At 29.4% G+C, this 20,727-nt stretch overlaps 2 protein-coding genes and 1 long non-coding RNA gene across 3 annotated transcripts in view; all 3 read right to left on the reverse strand.

The window, feature by feature from the left end:
• LOC122514382 (BMP and activin membrane-bound inhibitor homolog) overlaps nt 1-5,872 on the reverse strand; it is a 32,592-nt gene extending 26,720 nt beyond the window's left edge. Inside the window, exon 1 of the mRNA XM_043631182.1 lies at nt 5,618-5,872. Within this exon, the coding sequence (XP_043487117.1) occupies nt 5,618-5,759 (142 nt within the window). The 5' untranslated portion in view covers nt 5,760-5,872. The remainder of the gene's footprint in view (nt 1-5,617) is intronic.
• A 7,440-nt stretch (nt 5,873-13,312) lies between these two features.
• LOC122514148 lies at nt 13,313-14,403 on the reverse strand. Its single transcript, XR_006302958.1, has 2 exons — nt 14,031-14,403; nt 13,313-13,427 (listed from the first exon to the last, which is right to left on the reverse strand). It is a non-coding gene; the product is annotated as an uncharacterized LOC122514148 (long non-coding RNA).
• A 494-nt stretch (nt 14,404-14,897) lies between these two features.
• On the reverse strand, nt 14,898-19,934 carry LOC122514312. The gene is made up of 5 exons (XM_043631042.1): nt 19,606-19,934; nt 19,214-19,355; nt 17,973-18,264; nt 17,581-17,915; nt 14,898-14,998 (listed from the first exon to the last, which is right to left on the reverse strand). The coding sequence occupies exons 1-5, from the start codon at nt 19,682-19,684 to the stop codon at nt 14,956-14,958; spliced, it is 891 nt and encodes a 296-aa protein (XP_043486977.1). The 5' UTR covers nt 19,685-19,934; the 3' UTR covers nt 14,898-14,955.
• Nucleotides 19,935-20,727: the final 793 nt, after the last annotated feature.

Genomic DNA, 20,727 nt, shown 5'->3' on the forward strand with positions numbered 1-20,727 from the left:
AAGAAGCAGAGAAGAAAAAAAAATAAAAAGCAGACAAATATTCTTCTTAGGACCGTAAGTTATGCACGCTACTGTAACGCGGGACACACGGACAAAGGAGTCCGCAACTCGTCACGCACCCGTGCACACTCGTGTGCCCGACAGGCGCCACCGGTTTATCAATGTGTTAGTGTATATATTCAACTATAAGCGCCGTCGTCAATTTATATATACATATATATACGTGTTTATGCGTGTGCGCACGAGTCTAGACTAACTTTCCTTGTCGCGCACAAATACTAACAAACCAATACTTGTAAGGGGAACAGACGGTTGGCAATATATATATATATATACATGCACACACTTACATATATAAGTTTGTGTGCATTCGTGCGTACGTAAGATCCCAGCTGCTCTTTTAACAAGAGTTATCCTATATATATGTGTCTGTATGTGTGTGTGTATGCGTACACACATCATACGTATACATATATATGTTTCTCTATCATGTGTATGTGTGTGTGTAAGGGAAAAGGGGGACGGAAGGGTGGGTATGTGTGAAACGACAAGTCGTACTGTACCCGTTTGTGTTGACTCTTAAAAAAGTATACGGGTATGTGTTGTGTGTGGTGGATGCTCACGTTGTTAACTTCAATGAACTAGCATTTTTGAAAATTTTTAAACGAACACCTTAATGTTTCTCGCTTTTATCTGTGTCTCTTTCTATCTCTATGGGAGAGTTCATATTAATTTTTACATTTAAAATATACTAATTGTTTTATTTCGCGAAGAAGATATAGAAAGTGTTCTTTTTGGGTATGTGAGAAATATATTCTTGAATTTATGTCATTCTCTAATTGGGTTTTATTATTTTAATATTAATATTTTGTTTATATCGATTTTCGAAATTGTTATCCCCGAATGCAACACTTTAAAGAATCTATCAAACGTTTAGATAATATTTTACAACAAAGAAATAAGAATATTATTTGTTCGTCATGTCAAAAAAGTATTCTTCGATAATTACGATATTTATTTTGGCGAGACTGCACAAATATATCTGCTATAAATTACAGACTGAGAACTTTGAAATTATAGTTTGTTTAAAGATTATACTCTATCAAGTTTTGTTATTATTTTGAAATAAATATAACATTGAAAACGTGTGTTGCGAAAATACATATATATATATATATATTTGTAAAAATTCGAATGGTATTGTTCAACGTATCACGATTTCCATTAGAAAACATAATTAAATTTAATTAATATTGTTTATCAATCCTTTCTTTATATGCATTCATTTGAATTTGCATATTACTTAGAAGTACAAACCGATATATTATAAAAGTTAACCAATCGTACTCATTCTTGATTCCCGGAAACGTGTCGATCATCACGAAAGAAGAAGAAGAAGAGGAAAAAAAAAATTCAGTCAGTCAGACAGCCAGCATCATTCGGATAAGCAATGATAAGAGTGTTTCAAGAGAAAGATACATTTTCTAATAAAAAAAAAATTGTAGATCCGAGAAAGAGCTTCTCTTAGATCCGAGAAACTGTTGTTGCTCGAGTGAAATCGTTCTGAGGATGTTTAAGTGAACACACAACATGCGCATACATTAATACACATGCAAATTGCATTACGTTGCATTTACGTTACATACATACATACATACATACGGATATTCGAATATAAAGGCTTTCGTCTCTAAATACGTGTGAATTTATACACACAAGATGCATACACTATCAACCAAAAGTTAAGAATCCTTCGTTGATTTAATTTTTAATTAAAATCGAATATTCAATTTTCAAATAAGGAATCAAATGTTAACAAGTTAAATTACGTATTACAAATATTTCATTCGTAATAATTTCATACAGTTTTATATAAAACAAATATAAAACAATGAATACACAATTTTTACTCGAATATTTTTGACACCTTCTATAACAAAAATATGGAAAAATATACAATGAAAAATTAATTACCAGAATAAAGGCATATATTATTTTTATGAATAATATTTGATCCTCGATAAAAAAGAAAAAAAGAAAGAAAAACAAATATTACACGTAATAAATCTATCTCTTGGTTATCCCAAAGGTGTTTATTTTGTTAATACAAATTTCCTGTTTCTTTGAATATACGTTCCTGATTCCAAACTCTTGACCGGTGATGTATAAACATGTTTATGTTAAAATACAATGAACACGATTTTCATGTTTTGAATAAATGTGTATGTATGTAGCGCACATACACACACACCACACACAATATATATATATATAAAATACATTTATTCGCATGTGAGGTTGTGCACAAGGCGTCAAACGTAATACAAACGTATATTATATTATGTACTCTGGTATTCACGCGCCTAACTGGCGCCCGACATGCATAGTTTACAACGTCTCTTCCGAAAACTTACTGCCGTGAGAACTCGCGAAATTTAAATATTTACTATTTCTTCCGTTTCCTTTCTTTCTCCCTTTTTTTCTTTTCTTCTTCTATTTAATTCTCTTTTCTTTTATTTTTTCACTCTAACATCGTGATATCTCTCTCACTATCTCTCTCATCTATTTTATTTTATTTTTAATATCATTTTTAAATAAATTTATGTAATCACACATTATAATATTATACAGTGATATACAGTGATATACAGTGATATACAGTGTTTTATCATATTTATAACACATTATAACATAATATTATAATATTATAATATTATAATAATAATATAATATATAATTATATAAATAATATAAATAATCACATTATAATATTATAACACATTATAAGTATATTCTTCCTTGATGATATTATTTCCAATGAACAAAATTAAAGAATAGAATCTTTATTCTTTCTTTCTTTCTTTATATCCGAAAATGTATTTATACGTACTATCACAGACGCCATTTTGGTGGAAACGTAAATCCATCCATCGATCGTACATCCTACAATGAACGATGAAAGATCTTTCGCAAATGTTTTGCCAAACGTTCGAGAAAACGATTTTATTATCCGACTCTCCCTTCTCTTCCCCTTCACCCCTCTTATCCTTAACACTCTCTCTTTCTCTATTTTTCTCTTTAATTTGAGAAAATAAATTTATTGGTAACGCAAAAAAAGAAGAAAATTTAAATAGTAACTCGAAACAATGAGAACGCATTAATTAAATCCATGGGAATGAATTAATTACTTTGAGTATATAATTTTGTTGTTTTCCTCCCCTTCGACCCTTCACCCTTTCGTATTCCTTCATTCTTTCTATCTGTTATTCCTTTGTATTAATATATATATATATATATATATATATATAATAAATTAATTCAAGAAAGTAGTATGCTTGAAAAAATAAGAACACAGTGTGTAGGATAGTAAAAAAAATAAAAAATAAAAAAAATATGATTCTCAGAGCAGATTAAACAAACCGTTCCAACAATTATTTATTATTACTCGATTCTACTTAACATATGTTAAGTTGTTTTATACGTTCATTTGTTTACAGGTAAATACATAAAACAATTATTTGGCAAGTTTTACCAGTTGCTATTATGTAACTGTTGTCGTTAAAGTTATACATTTTGAAAATAAAATATCATATGATTGATATATTTATAAGTTATGAATTTGTTTATTATTCGTGTATAATAAATGATAATGATTTTTATTTGTTTGTTTTCTTTTTTTAAATGCGATCAACGTTTCATCGATTAAAATAATAATAAAATCTAAAATGTAATATAAATGATAACAATTCGATATGAAATTAATTGAAAATATTATTTTAAACGTGATCAATATATATCATTCGTTAAAAATAATGAATAAATATCGCAAATGTGTAATATAAAAAATGATGACAATTAGATATGAAATTGAATGGAAAGGAATGATTTGGAGCGATTTTTATTCGTATTTTGTATTACAAATAAAAGGAAACATACGATCAAGTTTTCTATCCTTTTACAGTAACCGTCTAGGAACCGTCTATTTATATCTTGGCAATCGAATATCAGTAAAGAGCCAAAGATTCTCCTTGTAAATTCGAGCCATAAATGCGACGAGAAAAGAGGTAGGACGACGCCCATCTAGTCGCCTTCTTTTCGATCCTACTTGTTTACCAACTTTTTTCAAAGTATTATATAATAAAATGTCTCTTTCGATCGGCAGACAAAAGTAGGAAAAACAATAAGAGAAAAAAATTACCTCAATGAATATTTATAACGAAAGGTTTGATCAATAAAATACAAAAATATCCGCAACGTAATTATAAGACAATCCACGATTCGCATTTCTAAATATTTCTATTTATTATATTATATACATTTGTAACATAATTTAAAAATCAAATTTATAATCAACGAGATATATTTGTCAGATAAAATATTCGAAATTACTAATTTTATTCAATTTTATTTCATAAATGATTTCGTTAGCAATAATTCCTTTGATTTAATTTCATTGAATTTCTATCTATCATTAATGATATTCAAATCAAATTTGATTATACAACGAAGTGAGATCAAAGATATTATTTATCTGAAACTTTCGAAAAAAATGTCGTTAACACGATAATTACTATAATTCATTTTATAATACGGAATATCGTTCGTAATTCTCGATAGATCTTTCACCAGTGATATGATTACGTAGATCGTAAAAAATGAAAAAGAAAAAAGATAAAAAGAAAAAAGAAAGAAAAAACGAAGAAACAATTGTTTACATTAGATTAACGAATCTTATCAGCAACTTAAATTTGTCCCGTTATTTTCCTGATTAAATTACCGGAATTCTAATTAATAGGAAACTTTTCATCATTCGCGTGAATGTATTATTTACCTACACAACACAACATGATGCAGAACACGCGTTTAGGGACGCACGTGCGTCCAAAGATACCAGAATAAACAAATCTCATTGGACGATAGAACGAAAGCTTTAGCTTTAAGGGGGTCGCATGATGATGAGTAATACCCTTGACTTTACCATAACACAATGTTTTCATATGCAATATTATAAAACACGTAAATAATATTATAATGAAAAATATTTCTACGTTAAATATCAAAAATTCCATCCGAATATTCCATATTCGAATTGAATATTCTGCTCGTTCAACTAACTCCATAAACTTTCAAGAATATGTTTGTGATTTAACGATTAATCTTCAAGAATTTAAAACACATCGATTGAAAGAGGGAAAAAGCAATAAACATATCATACATTCTTTTAACTATTCAAGATAAACGCAATTGAGATATTGTAAACTCCTCGAAAGTGTTACACTGTCGATTATGGTAATGGAACTACTTATAAAAGTTACGTGAACTATCCTAATATACATCAAATTCTCGTAACTTTTAACCAATAAAAACCATAAAACTACCCTAAATTGCCCCATTAATTATATTATTATTATTGCCCCATTAACTATAATAATTATAATATTAATTTTATTAATATTATGTATTATATATTACTCTATAATATATATATGATATTTAAACAACATTATATCGAAAACAAAAACAACATACAAACGATACAATTGATTTTCTAATATATATATATATAATAATTTAATTATAATATCATAAAAGAGAAAAACGTAATAAAAAATGTCACCTTTGTCGTTGGAAGATTTTTCTTCGTTTTCCGAAAGCCCATCGTAATCGGTAGAATCAAAATCAATGGAAGCACCATTAGTGTAAACCAAATTGATGGTAGCCATAATCATGACGATGGTTGACAAGTCCCAGGACAACATGATTGACACTTATTTACGAAGAGATAATCTCACAATGATCAAAATTTAACAATAACGATTTCAAATAAATCGTTAAACAAATAGAAGAAGAAGAGATGATAATTTCTTCTATCTTTGTTTCTTTTTCCTTATGTTTATTTCAAAACAAAAACCCAAAAAAGAAAAGAGAGAAATCAAATTGATCGATTAATTATTATTATTATTATTATGTTATTATTGGAAAGCACGTGGAAGAGTTACGTCGATTTGATTGGTTGCTCTTCCCCCTCCTCCTCCTCCTCCTACTTCGCGTGAGAGAAATCAAAACTTTTGATAAATTTTGATAGAATAATGAGACAATGGAGGATGTGTTCGTATAATTAAACGAAACAACAAAAAATAAAAAAAAAAAATAAAACAAATGTTAAAAACTTAACGAAAGTAAAAATGTTATAATCGAGAACGACGATTGAAATTTCAATTGATTCGAAAATGATCGAAAAAAATAAACTAATAGAGAGATAGATGTGTAATATACGATAAATATATAACTATTACTCAAGAAGAGAACAAATTTAACATCCGTACACGGCGCGCTTCGACGACCGACTGAGGAGGCCTCTCGGAGGACTGACGAATATCCCTCTCTTTTCCCCCTCCCCCACCACAACGCCCTCAACTACCACTCTCATTCTTTCTCTCTCTCTTTCTCTCTCCCCTTTCTTTCAAAAAGCAAATGCCGCTACCACCACTACTACCACCACCACATCACACACACACACCACTACACCACCACCGTTACTGTCGTTGATGTTCGGCTAGGATCGGGTAACGCAACCTTACACACACACACACATACACATACAGTAACACGTATAACACGCACAATCGTTTTCAGTACACATATACATACTAACTAAGTAACACGTATGATACACAACTTATTCCAATACATACACATATACGTCACATACGTATTAGTAATACATAAGCACCAAATACACTTACACTTACATATATGCATTGAACATACACATAGATAGTACACATATAGATATATATGTATGCAAGCACCCTAGGCGTTCTCTGCCAACGAAGAGAGAACATTCGCCGATTATGTTAGTTTTTAAACCGAGCATAGTCCGTTTCTTCTCTTTTCTACTCATCCTCTTGCAAAGCTACGAGATTGCGTTTCTTCATCTACTTCTACTTCTACTTTTACTTCTTCGTTCTTAGGTGTTTGTGTTAGTGTATGTTGTCTGTCGGATCCCTCGTTGTGTTGTCCCCCCCGTGTACATTGTATTTAATAAATGTTAATATTTTAAAAATGATATGAAAGATCGTATTAGTAGGTATACGAAATTTCTTTGATTATCCTTGTTATATCATAATTTTTAAAATATTTCAATAATAATAAAACTCAACTAACAATTTATATATAATTATTTATACAGTGGCCAATCAAATTATTAATCCTCAATGAAATGTAAATACAATTAAATTATCATATAAATTAATTTATCGAGTAAAATAGACTAAACGCAATATTATCTATACTAACGAACATTGAACATTAAATAGAACAAAGAAAATAGTATACAAATATTTCAAATAAAATAGATTCAATCACACAAAATCTTGACTAAATAACATTAAATAAAACTTCGTCACAGATACACACATACACACTCATTATACGATACCTACAATAAATAATACATATATATATAATATAAAAAATGTCTTATTAAAAATATATTATAAATATAAGAAAAAGAAATGAAAAGGAACATGAATAAAATTTATCTACGTTAGTGTACACTTTAAGTATCGTCGAATGCTCTGGCAAAGTTAAGTTTCTCCTTCTCTTTTCGTACGACGGGAAGTGTAGGAAAACTAGAAAGAGAGAGAGAGGGAAAAAGGAAGAGGGACAGGGGGGGCAGGGGGAAAAGAGGGAAGAGAGTGGCGCCTAAGCCCTGAGGCAATGACGCCAGTGTATTGCACGTGTGTGCGTGCACCCGTCGCACTTATCTCTCCCTCTCTCTCTCTCTCTCTAACTTTCTCTCTCTGTCTCAGTTTAAAACTGTCTTTGTCTCTCTTGCATTTGATCTTCCGTCATCTCGCAAATCCGTGGACTCTCGTGCCAGCATCAGCAACAGCAATAACAGAGCAGCAGAATCATCGTCATCGTCATCAGCTATTACTGTGCCTTATTTTTTTTCTTTTTGGGTTTTTTTTTGTTACCTTTGTAACGTGTAACAACGCACACGAGCTTACATATTTTTTTTTCTAATTTTAATATTAGATTATTAGAGACTAAGTATTAATTTTATTATTATCATTTATATAAACATGATTTAATAATTATTATATTTTATAATATAATTATTAATATTATCTTATTATATACATCGGTGAGATGTATATAAAAAGAAGAAGAACAAAAAAAAATGTAATCACAAAATCAAACGATTGTTTTAATCATTTGTCAATCTTTTAATCAATTGTAATAATTATTAACACACACACAAACGTATGGTATATATATTAATTACTAAATAATAATTATATTTGTTATATATTGAGATACGTTAATAATAAATGTTAAATGAACAAAAATGAGTGTACAAAAAAATGATCGTATTTTCTCGTTGAATTATTCGATTCGATAAATCTGCGAATCGTTTTCGATCGGATTTATCGATCGGATTTATCGATCGATCGAAATCTCAAAGCACCTGGGTAGAACACAGAAGACCGGTTTTATTCGCGATGTCGTCCGACGACGGGGGCCTTAACGTTAGATATTATTCCTTCGCTTAATTACGTTCGCTCAAAGCGAATTCCACGAAGTTCTTAGCCGTAGGGCCCACTCTCGACGACGACGACGACGATGTTGTTTCCTTTTATTTCTCTCCCTATCTCTCCCTATATCTCTCTCCTTCTTATCTTTTCTCTCTTTAACAGCATCCCCCGTTTTTTACTCGACATTACCGAACGTCTCGTATTTTTTTTCTGTTCCTTTTCTTTTTCTTTTTCTTTTTCTTTTTCTTTCCCTTCAACATATACACACGCACGATTTGAACACGTTGAAAAGTTTTGTCCAATAATTTTTTCCACGTTATACCTAATATGTATATTCAAATATTTGTGTATTTTTTTGTCAATTTGTTTAATTGTCTATACCAATCTCTTAAACAATCTTCGTTTATTTATATTTTTGTCTATAATATATATATATATTTATATATATATTATATATAATATAATTATATACGTAATAATATATAATATATAATTGCAATAATATATAAAAAATTATATATATATATATATATATATATTGCAATTTTGGGTCAGTTATACGAGAGAACAGATAAAAAAGAAAAGAAAAAAGAAAAAAGCACAGAAGGGACAGCTGTTAGCATACACACAGTAAAGTTTAACGTTGATCCAGATAATCACACACTATTTCGTATTTGTTCTATCTTCGTTAAAACGTAGCTCCAGGCATCCGTTCGTTCTATCGACTCCACCCTTCTTTTATCTTTCGATGTAACACAATAAAAATATGAAAATTCATAAAAAGTCTGCACGCAGAAACGACAGACAAATACAGATAAATATCGTTCAATACACTAACTCACATATACATACATACATAGTGTTGATTTTATACTTATAGTTGATTTAACAAAATTGTTCTACTAATGACGACAACGATTACGACAACAACAACAATTACCTGCGATCACGTCGAAAAAGCGAATATCGTTGGATAGGAAGGGTACGAAAAAGGAAGAAACAAAAAAAAAGATAAAAGTATAACGTAAAACCAATATAAAAAAAAATATAAAAAGAGAAGCAAAAAAAGTAATCCTACCAGAAGGAGGATATGGTAGGAACGAGTTAGACAAGGTAGAGATATTTATCTATAAGATGTTAAGCTCGTTCAAAGATGCTCTGTAGGAAACGTCGGTGGTAGGGGGAGGAGGAGGAGGAGGAGAAGGGTGAGGGGGAGGGGTTTGAGATGTTCGTGCGGTAAATCTAGAAGTGGAAAGACCTCGTCGAATCGTTCTGCTTAACCAGAGTGATTGATTTTAGTCGAGTGAAACGAGTACGGTGGTCAAGCCATTCAGTTAGAAGACATTACTTTTCATTCCACGGTTGGGCACCTGGCCCAAAAGAGAGATCGAGGACCGGTTCCGGTCCTTTCCAATCCTCCTTCTCCTTCCCCCCCTCAACCCCACCCCACCCCCAACTTTTACTGCTCCCTATACCATCTTTACATCTACCAACAGTTAGGCCCACTTTAAATGGAATATGTTTGTGTGTCTGTATGGATACATTCAAAGTGTGTGTATGTATACGTATATGTAGTTGTGTATAAGTAAATAAAACAACAACACGATCATCACCCCTTTCGATTCGCTCGTTATCGATACAAAGGTAGACGTATATATATATAGGTATATTATATATGTGTATATCGAATGATGATTTCGTAAGGTAGATCGATATTGTTCGAACGAGAATAATTTGAGCTTAATCATTTAGATTTTATAGGTGAGCTACGAAACTACATTCTGATTTTATATTAACAGTAAATGATTCTTTTCAATTTTATCAAAAAGAAATAAAAATATGAATGTGTTATAATAGGAGACGATTGATCATCTTTGATATTTTTTACTACGTGTTTTTTAACTTTTTTTTTTTAAATATATATATATCAATGTAAATTTGGAAATATTTTGAAATGTGTATTTATAAAATAATAATGAGGAATAAATCAGTTGTATTATTTTCAATGGATTCTTCAAATTTATCTGAGAGACAAGTTAAATAAAAATCGATTACAATAGAATTTCGTTTAATTTCGATTAAAAGAAACATAATAAAGAAAATAAAATAAAAGTTGATCCTATTATAACGATTGACCAATTCAATTTGATCAATAAATAAAACTAACATCGACTACAATAATAATATTCTCACGATACAACAATTATATGTTTTAAATAAATTTCTAATATTCTTTTTTTTTTTGACAAATCATCATCGCCTTCGGATTAATAATAAAAATTCGAATATTTCGATTAAAAAGAATAAAAGGAAAACGAAAATAAAAGGAATAAAAAAAAAACACGAATAAAAATTTAGAAAAATAAGAACAGATGCGTTACTTTTTTTACGATTGGTTAATATTACTACCACCACCATTTTACTATCTCCGTTCTCACGTTTCAGGAAATTCAAATTTCCTTTTATCGCACCTGCACGACGTTCGTGCTTGTATTCGTATTCTTGTAATTCCTTTATCTGTATAATAGGGGGACAAGGGGTGGACGGGGAGAGAGAAAGGGTGGTGGTTCTGTTAAGTTGCAACTATCTCGGCGCCCTTTTAAGTTCTCACATGAGCACACTATACATACAAATAGTAATCAAGTATTTGTGTTATGTATATACAAACAAATTGCTAAGGCAAACTTTCGACGAGTTTTGCCTTATCTCTCTCTCTCTCTCTCTCTCTCTCTCTCTCTCTCTATCGTTCTCTCTCCCTTTTTTATCTTTATATATATATATATATTTTTTTTTTTTCTGTATTTTTTTTGTAAATCATATTATCTAAGGTCTCGTCGATGATTCTTCTCTTCTTCTTTTTTTTTTTTTTTTAAATTTTACTACCGTCACGAAATTCTTATTATTTGTATTTTTTTATCTTTCCTTTTCAGAGCAAAGTTCATTTGAGCGAGTGTATTCTCGCTAATCTTCGAAAATATACGTATACATATATACACGTATCATAGAAAAAAAAAATATATATATATATATATATGTGTTATTCAATCTTATATTAATTAAATTTTGATGCTTGCTAAAGTGAAAATATATTTTTATAATTGTCGATCTGTGAAATGATTTGCAAATTTTTACAAAATAAAAAAGAATTTTTCTTCAATTTAATAATAAAAATTATATATAACTATGAGAAATATTTTATGAAGTTCTTCTTCTTTTTTTTCTGACAAATTGTAATTCCAAAATTTAAATCTTTTATATAAGAAAAAAATATATATATATATATGGGATTGTATATAGAATACATGTACCTATTCTAGATAGTAAGAATATCCAAAGAAAATGTTCCCGTATATTCGTGTTCATTCCTGTTAAGAGCAACTTGCAAGGATAAGCAAACGCAAATAAACATAATGGAAATACATAAACGAGCACGTTGTTGCTTGCACGCCTTCGCAAAACGTGTCGAGTTGTTATATTTAGTTATACGTTTTGTCTTGTATTTATTATACGCATGTATATTATTCTAGAATATAAATCGAAACTGTTGATATTTTGTTGTCCTTGCATTTGCTACAACTGATCATTTAATAACTGTAAAAGATCTATTTTATTCATTCTCACCTTTTCTTAATTTATAATATTAATTATATAATTTATAATATTATTAATAATATCTTATATCGAGAAAGTATTTGGAATTTTATTCTAAGAAAAATTTCTAATATAATTGACTTCTTCTTCTTTTTCTTAAAAAAAAAAACTTGGAAATATATATTATAAGATAATTTTATAAATTTATTTAATATAAAAATTATTATCGACTCAAAGATCGATCTCATTAATTTTCTTTTCTCTTCTTCTTCTTCTTCTTCTTCTTCTTCTTGATAAAATCACGAATTTATTTTGACTCTTATCTTAAGAGAAAAAGAACAAAATAAAACAACTGTTTGAACAGATTTTAAACGTATTAATTATAAACCCATCGAAAAAGAAATTACTTTGAATGATTATAAAAGATCAATCTTATTTATAACTATCTTATTTCCTCTGTTAAACAAATCACAAATATATTATTACTACTAACATTCTTATATCTTAAAATATATTATTTGAACAGATTTTAAATGTACATATTTGAAGTTTACCAAAGAAGTACAAGTAGAAGAAGAAGAAGAAGAACAAGAAGAAGAAGAAGAAGAAGAAGAAGAAGTTTTTTATCATTGATACATGTTACAACTTCTCAAAGGAAGTATTCAACGATAAGATAATAAGTAAGTTTCATTTTGCAAAAGAAATCTTCATCGTACGGTTAAAAAAAGAGAAAAAATAAGAGAAAGAGAGAGAAAAGATTGTTTAAATGAATGGGGTTTGTTAAATCTAGTGAGAAGTCCTTCTCACTAAATATATTTACTTTTCACTCGACATATCTGATCGTAGAGAGAGAAAGAGAGACTGAGAGAGAGAGAGAAAAAGAGAGAAAGAAAGAGCTGCTGTCCAACTCAAGTTCCCGGATGCCAAGACTACCGTTGAACAAGACGACGGTTCTGACACTGTATTTCGCTCTGTAAAGATCTTATTCCCGTCTTGTTGCATTCTACGTGACTCATTTAGGCCAACAAATCGAACCACGCGCCACTACCAATCTCTCTCTGTCTCTCTTTTTCTTTCCTTTTCTCTATTTTTTTCTCTTTAAGATCTTACTCTTATTATTTTTCCTTTTCTTTTTTAAAATACATCTCGTTAAATATTTCTTTTTCTTGCTTGATTGGTTGGTTGGTTGGTTGGTTGGTTGGTTGGTTGATTGCTTTTAAATCATAGTAAGATTAATCCAATATCATTCGCTTGCAAAATATATATTCGCGCGATAATGATTGAGCAGCGTATCTGAAAAGAGGATTGAATTTAATCGCGCCTGTTAATTCAATTTAATATGATATTTGTAATTGTTTTTTTCTATTTTTTTTTTTTTTGATAGAGAGAATAAAAATTTTTACAATTTTTATAACTTTTCTTACAGATTGAAATATATTATATATATATATATATTTTTGTATTTTTATTTTTTTTTAAAATAAAACGAATTTTTTAAGAAAACATTACGTTTAAAAATTAAATAGTTTACAAAATATATCATCGATAGTAAAGCACAAATCGTGTAAAATTCTAATTATTTACAACAACAACAAAAACATAGAAAAAAAAAAACAACTTAGAAAATGTTTGAAAAAAGTAAACGAGAAGAGACAAAGATGCGAATGAAAATAAATTTGCAACGTGCGATAATCGTTTTATAAATCGAACGAAAACGAACTTTTTAATACTTTTAAAAGGACCGGTTAGGAAAAAGAAATTCTTTACGATGAAAACGTTTAAAATATTTTACATATAAGCGTGTCGTTGACCCTCGCGAAATATTCAGCGATGATTATAGATTGATAATAGTTTCTTTGTTAGTTTTTTTTTTCTTTTTTAAATCATTGAATGCACCTGGTAACACAGCCATCAGTTTGTAAAACCCTTAAGGTTCTTGCTTTTTGTTTTGTTTTTTTTGTTGTTTTTTTCACGTATACACAATTCTCGAAGGAGGTTGTTGATCATCACACAGTTCTGTGTTTTTCATGGATGCACGTAGGGGAACACAGAGTGTGGGAAACGGGGGAGGGAAGGGGGGAGGAGATACGTTTGTTATATTGGAGCCAAACGAGTAGTGGTTGGTCGTGTTTGCCAGGAAACTGTCTTTGTTGAGAGTGCTCCACGAAATATTCTTTGTCTCTTAGCCCTTCCATGTGTTTTATGCGACCCCAACGACCCACGCTCGAAGAACACATTTTTCAAATAGGAACGAGAGAAGAAGACGACTTCTTCTTCTTCTTCTTCTTCTTCTTGATTCGTCATTCTAAATAAAAGATAAGAAATAAATCATATTTTATTTTTACGTTTTAAATTGGAATGAATGACGTGTACCCACACTCGTGCGATAGATGTTTTTTCGAATTTTATTTTATTTTATTTTATTTTATTTTATATTATTTTATTTTATATATACGCAAGTATTTAATAAATAACTGATAAAATATATCACGTTACGAGAGAGATAATTACGATAGTAGATTAATTAAAAATAATAATAATAATAATGATGATTGATTTTATTATATAATTCCTTTTTTTCTTTTTTTTTCTTTTAATGATGTAAACGATTTTAATATAAAACAAATCGTTGGAAATCAATTAGTCTCGTTATTGTTATTCCAACTTTAATTCATTATTATTAAAAAGAAAAAAAAAAAAACAGAAAGAAAAAGAATGAGTGACACGCAAATAACAAAAAGTAATTTACCTAAAAAGCTCGATTGAAAAGTTTCAAACAAAAATGATATTATTTCTAATATATTTTTGTAAGTATTCTTTCTTATTCCGTGCCACCGGTAACGTAAGCATTGCTTTTCAGTAACCTGAAAAAAAAAAAAGGATGATACCAAAGCAATTAGTATAGTAGTAATTAAGAAAGGATGTAAATGTAATGTATAGAGTAATAAATCAGACGGATGGATAGGATAGATAAATAGAAAGATAGATAGAATAAAAGGAAGGAAAGAAAGAAAGAAATAAATAAATAAATAAATAAAGATAGAGAGAAAAAGAATGGTGCGGAATATCAATGAAAAATCATTAAACACCATCGAATGCTTTTACCGGTTACACGATGTCCTCCCCCTCCCCCTCCCCCTACTCCCCCTGGCCGATGTAAAGGAATACGAAAAAGTGGAAAAAAAAAGGGAAAAACTACTGCGGGATGAGATAAATAACGTTGAAAAGAAGAAAATAACGTGTTTTAAATAAAGGTGTGCACGCGTGAATGAATGTATGTATATACGCGTGTGTACGTATGCGTGTATATGGTAGAAACGAGAAAAAGATATAAGAAAAAGGAAAAGGAAAGAAGAAGAAAAAAAGGGAAAAGGAGAATAAGTGGAAGGGATATTCCGACTCGACCGAATATATTTCTGAACTCGAAAACCCACTTAAGCGTGTTCGGAGGACCGAAGATTAGAGGGCAAAACTCCATGGGGCCTTTTCTCTCAGGGACCCAAACTATCTGTTGGTACACTCAAGTGGGCCCTCTGGCAAGTAGGTAGAAACCGATAAGAGGGCGGCCTGGCTTGTGTGTGCGGCTTTTAAGAAGAAGAAGAAGAAGAAGACTGTCGCGACAAACTGTCCGAAGGGAAAAAAGGAAAGAAAAAGGGAAGAAAAATATCTAAGAGAAAAAGAGACAGACAGAGAGAGAGAGAGAGAGAGAGAGAGGTGAGGGAAGAAAACCTTCGCTAAACTTTAATTGTAAATCGTCGTCGTCGTCGTCGTCGTAGTTCGATCGTGAAAAAGATAAATAAAGAAAAGGTAAGAACAAAATATGCAGAGAAAGGAAGTGGGAAGCGATAAAATGATTGAACTAAAAAAAAAAAAAAGAAAAAAAAGGAAAAGATAGAAACGGTAGATTATACTTATGGTTTCATTTCTATTTTTAAATCCTCGTTTGCGTTTTTTTTACTTAAGCGGGGCTACTTTTAATATATTTTCTTAAATATTCTTCTTTGCGTATTTTTTTCTTTTTCTTTTTTTATTTTATGCAAACGTTTCAAACGAAATCGTAATGTTGTTGGATAATAAATAAAATGATACAAAGTTATCGATTAAGAATAATAATAATTTCAATGTCGTCGATAGACGATAATTACACGCGTTTATTCGAACGTTTATTAATTTTAAGTAAGTAAGATTATCTCTCTCTCTCTCTCTCTCTCTTTTGAAACAACTCGATTAAAATATTTGTGTATTTATTGGCGAAATATTCCTTCCCGACATGTTTCTCTTCAAACACTAACTAAAGAATATTTCTTATCCCTCCTATCACCAATCAACCAGAGAAAAATAACGAAAGAGAGAAAGATAGAGCGAGAAGGGGGAGTGGGAGGGGAAGGAGAGAAGGAAGATAAAGCTAAGCGATAAAAGCACGAAGCATAAATCAATGTTCTAATAAGAAATTAATATAGAGAATGTATAATATTCAATAACGTGACTTGTTTCGCGTAAAAGAAAAATTTCTATATACGTATGTGTACGTATACAATTTATGTAATATTTCGAAACACATTCTGAGAATTATGACACATTCAGAATGCAATGATACTGATTTACGTACGGCAATATAGAATCTTGATGAGGTAAATAACAAAGGATATATATTAACAAAGGAAAAATTAGAAAGAGAAATAATACGAATACGAAGGAATGATTAAATGGGGAAAGGATTGTAATATAATAATGAAAGAGAGTTACGATAATGTATCTTGGTTATTTTTTTTGTCTCATTTGAGAATAGGGATAATAGAAATTATAATAAGAATGATTAATAATTAATAATAATAATAATAATGATAATTAATCAGGGCTTGTGCTCAAGGATACGCGAAAACGAACGTTGAATTTATAATTTCTGTTGAAAACAAAATCTAACGTTTAATAATATTAATTAACAATTTTGTAAATAATTTAATTTGCATTGATGATATAAAATACGTTGCCTATATCGATGTTATATTTGAAATCGTATAATTTGTATTAAAATAACAATTTATAAAAATATTTGATATTTGAAGAAGGATCCGTTTGAAAATTTGGAAATATTTATTATTGCAACAGATGATCATTATCGAATAGATATAATCTAACATTGGGTTTAAACCCCGAACACAATGAAATTTAGAAATATTTTCTCGTCCATTTACTAATCGTGTTCCGAGAAAGTTCCTTTTTTATTTTAAAGGATCCACCTTTGATCCTTTTCAGTACCTAATCCTTTTTATAAACGTTCTAGGTGGCCCATAGTAATTGAGAGATACCCCTTTTAAATTTCGGTATCTTTAATCTCGTAATCCTTGAGCTTATCCTAATAATTATCTTGTAATAATACTACATATACATATATATATACAGATATATTAAATAATATATAATAAATATAAAAATGAAAGAGAACCTCGTAATGACGTAGCAAGCAGCAAAGACTGATAACAAGGCAGAAATAGCAAGTATGACAGCAGCAATGTGTAGGGGTCTTATCTGATGTCGAAAAATATCCTCATCTATGTTAGAATTTTCGTTGACAATTATCGATAACGAATCCGAATTCATCGAAATAATACGTTCTCTGTTACCTGAATTATTTGTTGATCGTCCATCCGAATCAATTGATTGTAGATGGATAGGATTATAAAATTCAATTCTACCTGACAATTGGGGACTGTTGTTAGCTGGTACATTTGTTTCTATATTTTGATATGTTATATTATTATGGCCATTCATTTTTTTAATAAAAAAGTCCCCTTCCTTTTCTTCAACTTCTTCTTCTTCAACTTCTTCTTCTTCTTCTTCTTTATCGATTTTATTTAATTTCTTATCTTTTTCTATTACTTGTAAATATTTTGATATGTCACCAAGATAATCAGCGTTACAATAATCTTGACTGTCGCAACACTTCAATCTTGGCCAGGACATTCGTATCCAAGGTATCGTTGATGATAAACGATTATTTTCGATAGTATCGTTTTCCTTATTCCCGTCTTTATTATCAAAAGAAGATGACGATAAAGATGACAACGATGGTGATAATTTTGACCTCGTGATCCAAGACTTTGTCTCGCACAACAATGGCGTCGGGCTTCTGGAAAATAGCAATATTCTATTTTTTTTCCATACATATATACGCGTGTGTATAAATGTATTATAATAATTAAATTGATTTATCATTCGTTAAACTATTTATACATTTAATTATTTCATCTAAATAATTATTCTTTTCTTCTTTTTCGAATATTATATTAAACGTGACTTCTCATTTTGTTTTTCTTTCTTTTTTTATTATACGTACGATCGAATAAAAAAAAGAAAAAAAGAACACACTCGCGAGTTTATCTTATTTCACATTTGACAAATATTTGAAATATTTTTAATCAAAGTTAAATATTCTTCTATTTCGATATAATATATCCGTTAACGTATTATATTTATGATAAAATCGAGAAATCGCATCATTAAAGTTTATTTTTATTATACATTAATGATGAAATCACTTATAGGCGAACTTTCTATTCGTAGCATTGAATAACTGTCATCTCTAAAAATGTTCTAAAGATAAGAACAAGGTGAAGCGTAGAAAAACGAATTATTCGAATTTTGTTGTTCGGGTTTAATTATCTCGTCATAGGTCAGAATAACGTTACTGAATTTATTATATGGCAATATAATATAACCAAAACCAGAAATTCGGCATAGAGAGAATCCGTTTTTCAATCCTTATTGTATATACTAGTTTAGTTTAACGATTTATTACCCAATAACGTAGAAAGGTCGAGAGTCAAATCTTAATTTATTCCAAATAAATTGATATTTTAATATACTAACGCACACTCTCGTATCGATTTGTGTGCGAGTGTTTTTCTCTTTCTTTTTTTTTTAAATATTTCTAAATTCAACGCGTTTCTATTTTATCATAGAAATATTCTCAAACATTTTTAGTATCTCAATTGTGAAATATTCATTGAAATTAATCCAAATATTAATCGAATTTGTATAATAAAAATATTAATTAAAAAAAAGAAAAGAATACGAACTGCGTGCATCCTCGGGTTGTTGTATTTTCACCAATCTTTCTATCACTTATCGGAATCAACTCGGTGTAACAAAAATATTTAGTCTCGCAGGTATTTTCTCCAGCTTCTTTACAATCCTTACTCGTGCACACACATTTTCTACCTGATGGGATTTACAACAACGTTAAATATTTATAAATAATTCAATAACAAGTTAAACTACATTTGTTCTATCACCATGTGACACGTATATCATTACAAAATAATAGTAGCAATATATTATTTGTGTTACAAGAGTATATAAATTCTCTAAATCTAATATATTTATAGAACACTTACCTATATAAATACACACACACACACATACACAAATATTGTTTACATAATATTCTTGTAAATAAGAATACACTTACCCTCGACACTGGTAATATTGATATTAATAATAACAACAATAATGATCAGAAATCTTCCATGATTCGATATAAGAAACATTTCGAATATATTTACAAGGTGGTTTTAATTGAATCCACACTTTTAAAAAAAAAAAAAAAAAAGAAAAAACACGTGTCATCGAACTTTCATCGATTATTTAATATCGATTAAACGTTATCTATCGATCGTTCGAAAAGAATTTTGTTATCTTGGTTAATTCGATGATTCATTACGAAGATGATTAAAATAATCGATATATCCGATCACTTTGAATTAGTTGAAATTATTTCTGTGGCACGTGTGTTGTTATAATATTATATTTCTAATCGAGAAACTATTTCTTTTTTTTTTTTTTTTTATTTTTATTTAATTATTATCACAAAAGACCCAGGGTGGTTGGATGAAACGCGAAAAACGTGTTATCTGTAAGAAGAACTATTTGAAAGTGTTCGAAAGAAGCTTCGAAGATTGGGACGGGTTTCTCATCGCACGGTCTTTTCTAATTTTAGTGCCTCCCACTAAAAGAGGAGAAAACTTCTGAAGAAAGATGAGGAAGACGTCAACGAAGAAGAGAAGAAGAATATATATATATATATATATAAAAAAAAGAAATAAAATATATACAATAAGAAAGAAGAAGGAGAGTAGGAATAAAAAGAAGAATATGCTTGTGTCCTCTTCTTTCTTCTCAAAAGAAACCCGACGACGACACCTCAATGACTCCGTGTCGTGTGCCATCATCTTTCTTATCTTTTTTTAGTATGGGGTTTTTTTTCTTCTTCTTCTTCTTCTTCTTCTCATTTCTCTCATATTTTTTTTCCTCACACATCTCTTATGCGATAATATATTATAGAAAAATATTTCAAATATATGTTATAATAATTATTGTTACATTGAAAATTTTCTATTATTATAATATATCAACGATTCAATTTCAATTGGATAAAATGTTCCTGTTCGAGATCCTTGAATTATTTATATTTAAATTGTTAATATAATTAATTTTTTTTTCTTTATATTATTATTTTTGACAACAATTTTGTTACCATCTAAATTTATCATAAATTTATTATATATGATTTATTTGTCTTCATTTTGAAGAA

Source organism: Polistes fuscatus, unplaced genomic scaffold, assembly GCF_010416935.1.
Source record: "Polistes fuscatus isolate 324 unplaced genomic scaffold, CU_Pfus_HIC Scaffold14, whole genome shotgun sequence".
Taxonomy (NCBI): domain Eukaryota; kingdom Metazoa; phylum Arthropoda; class Insecta; order Hymenoptera; family Vespidae; genus Polistes; species Polistes fuscatus.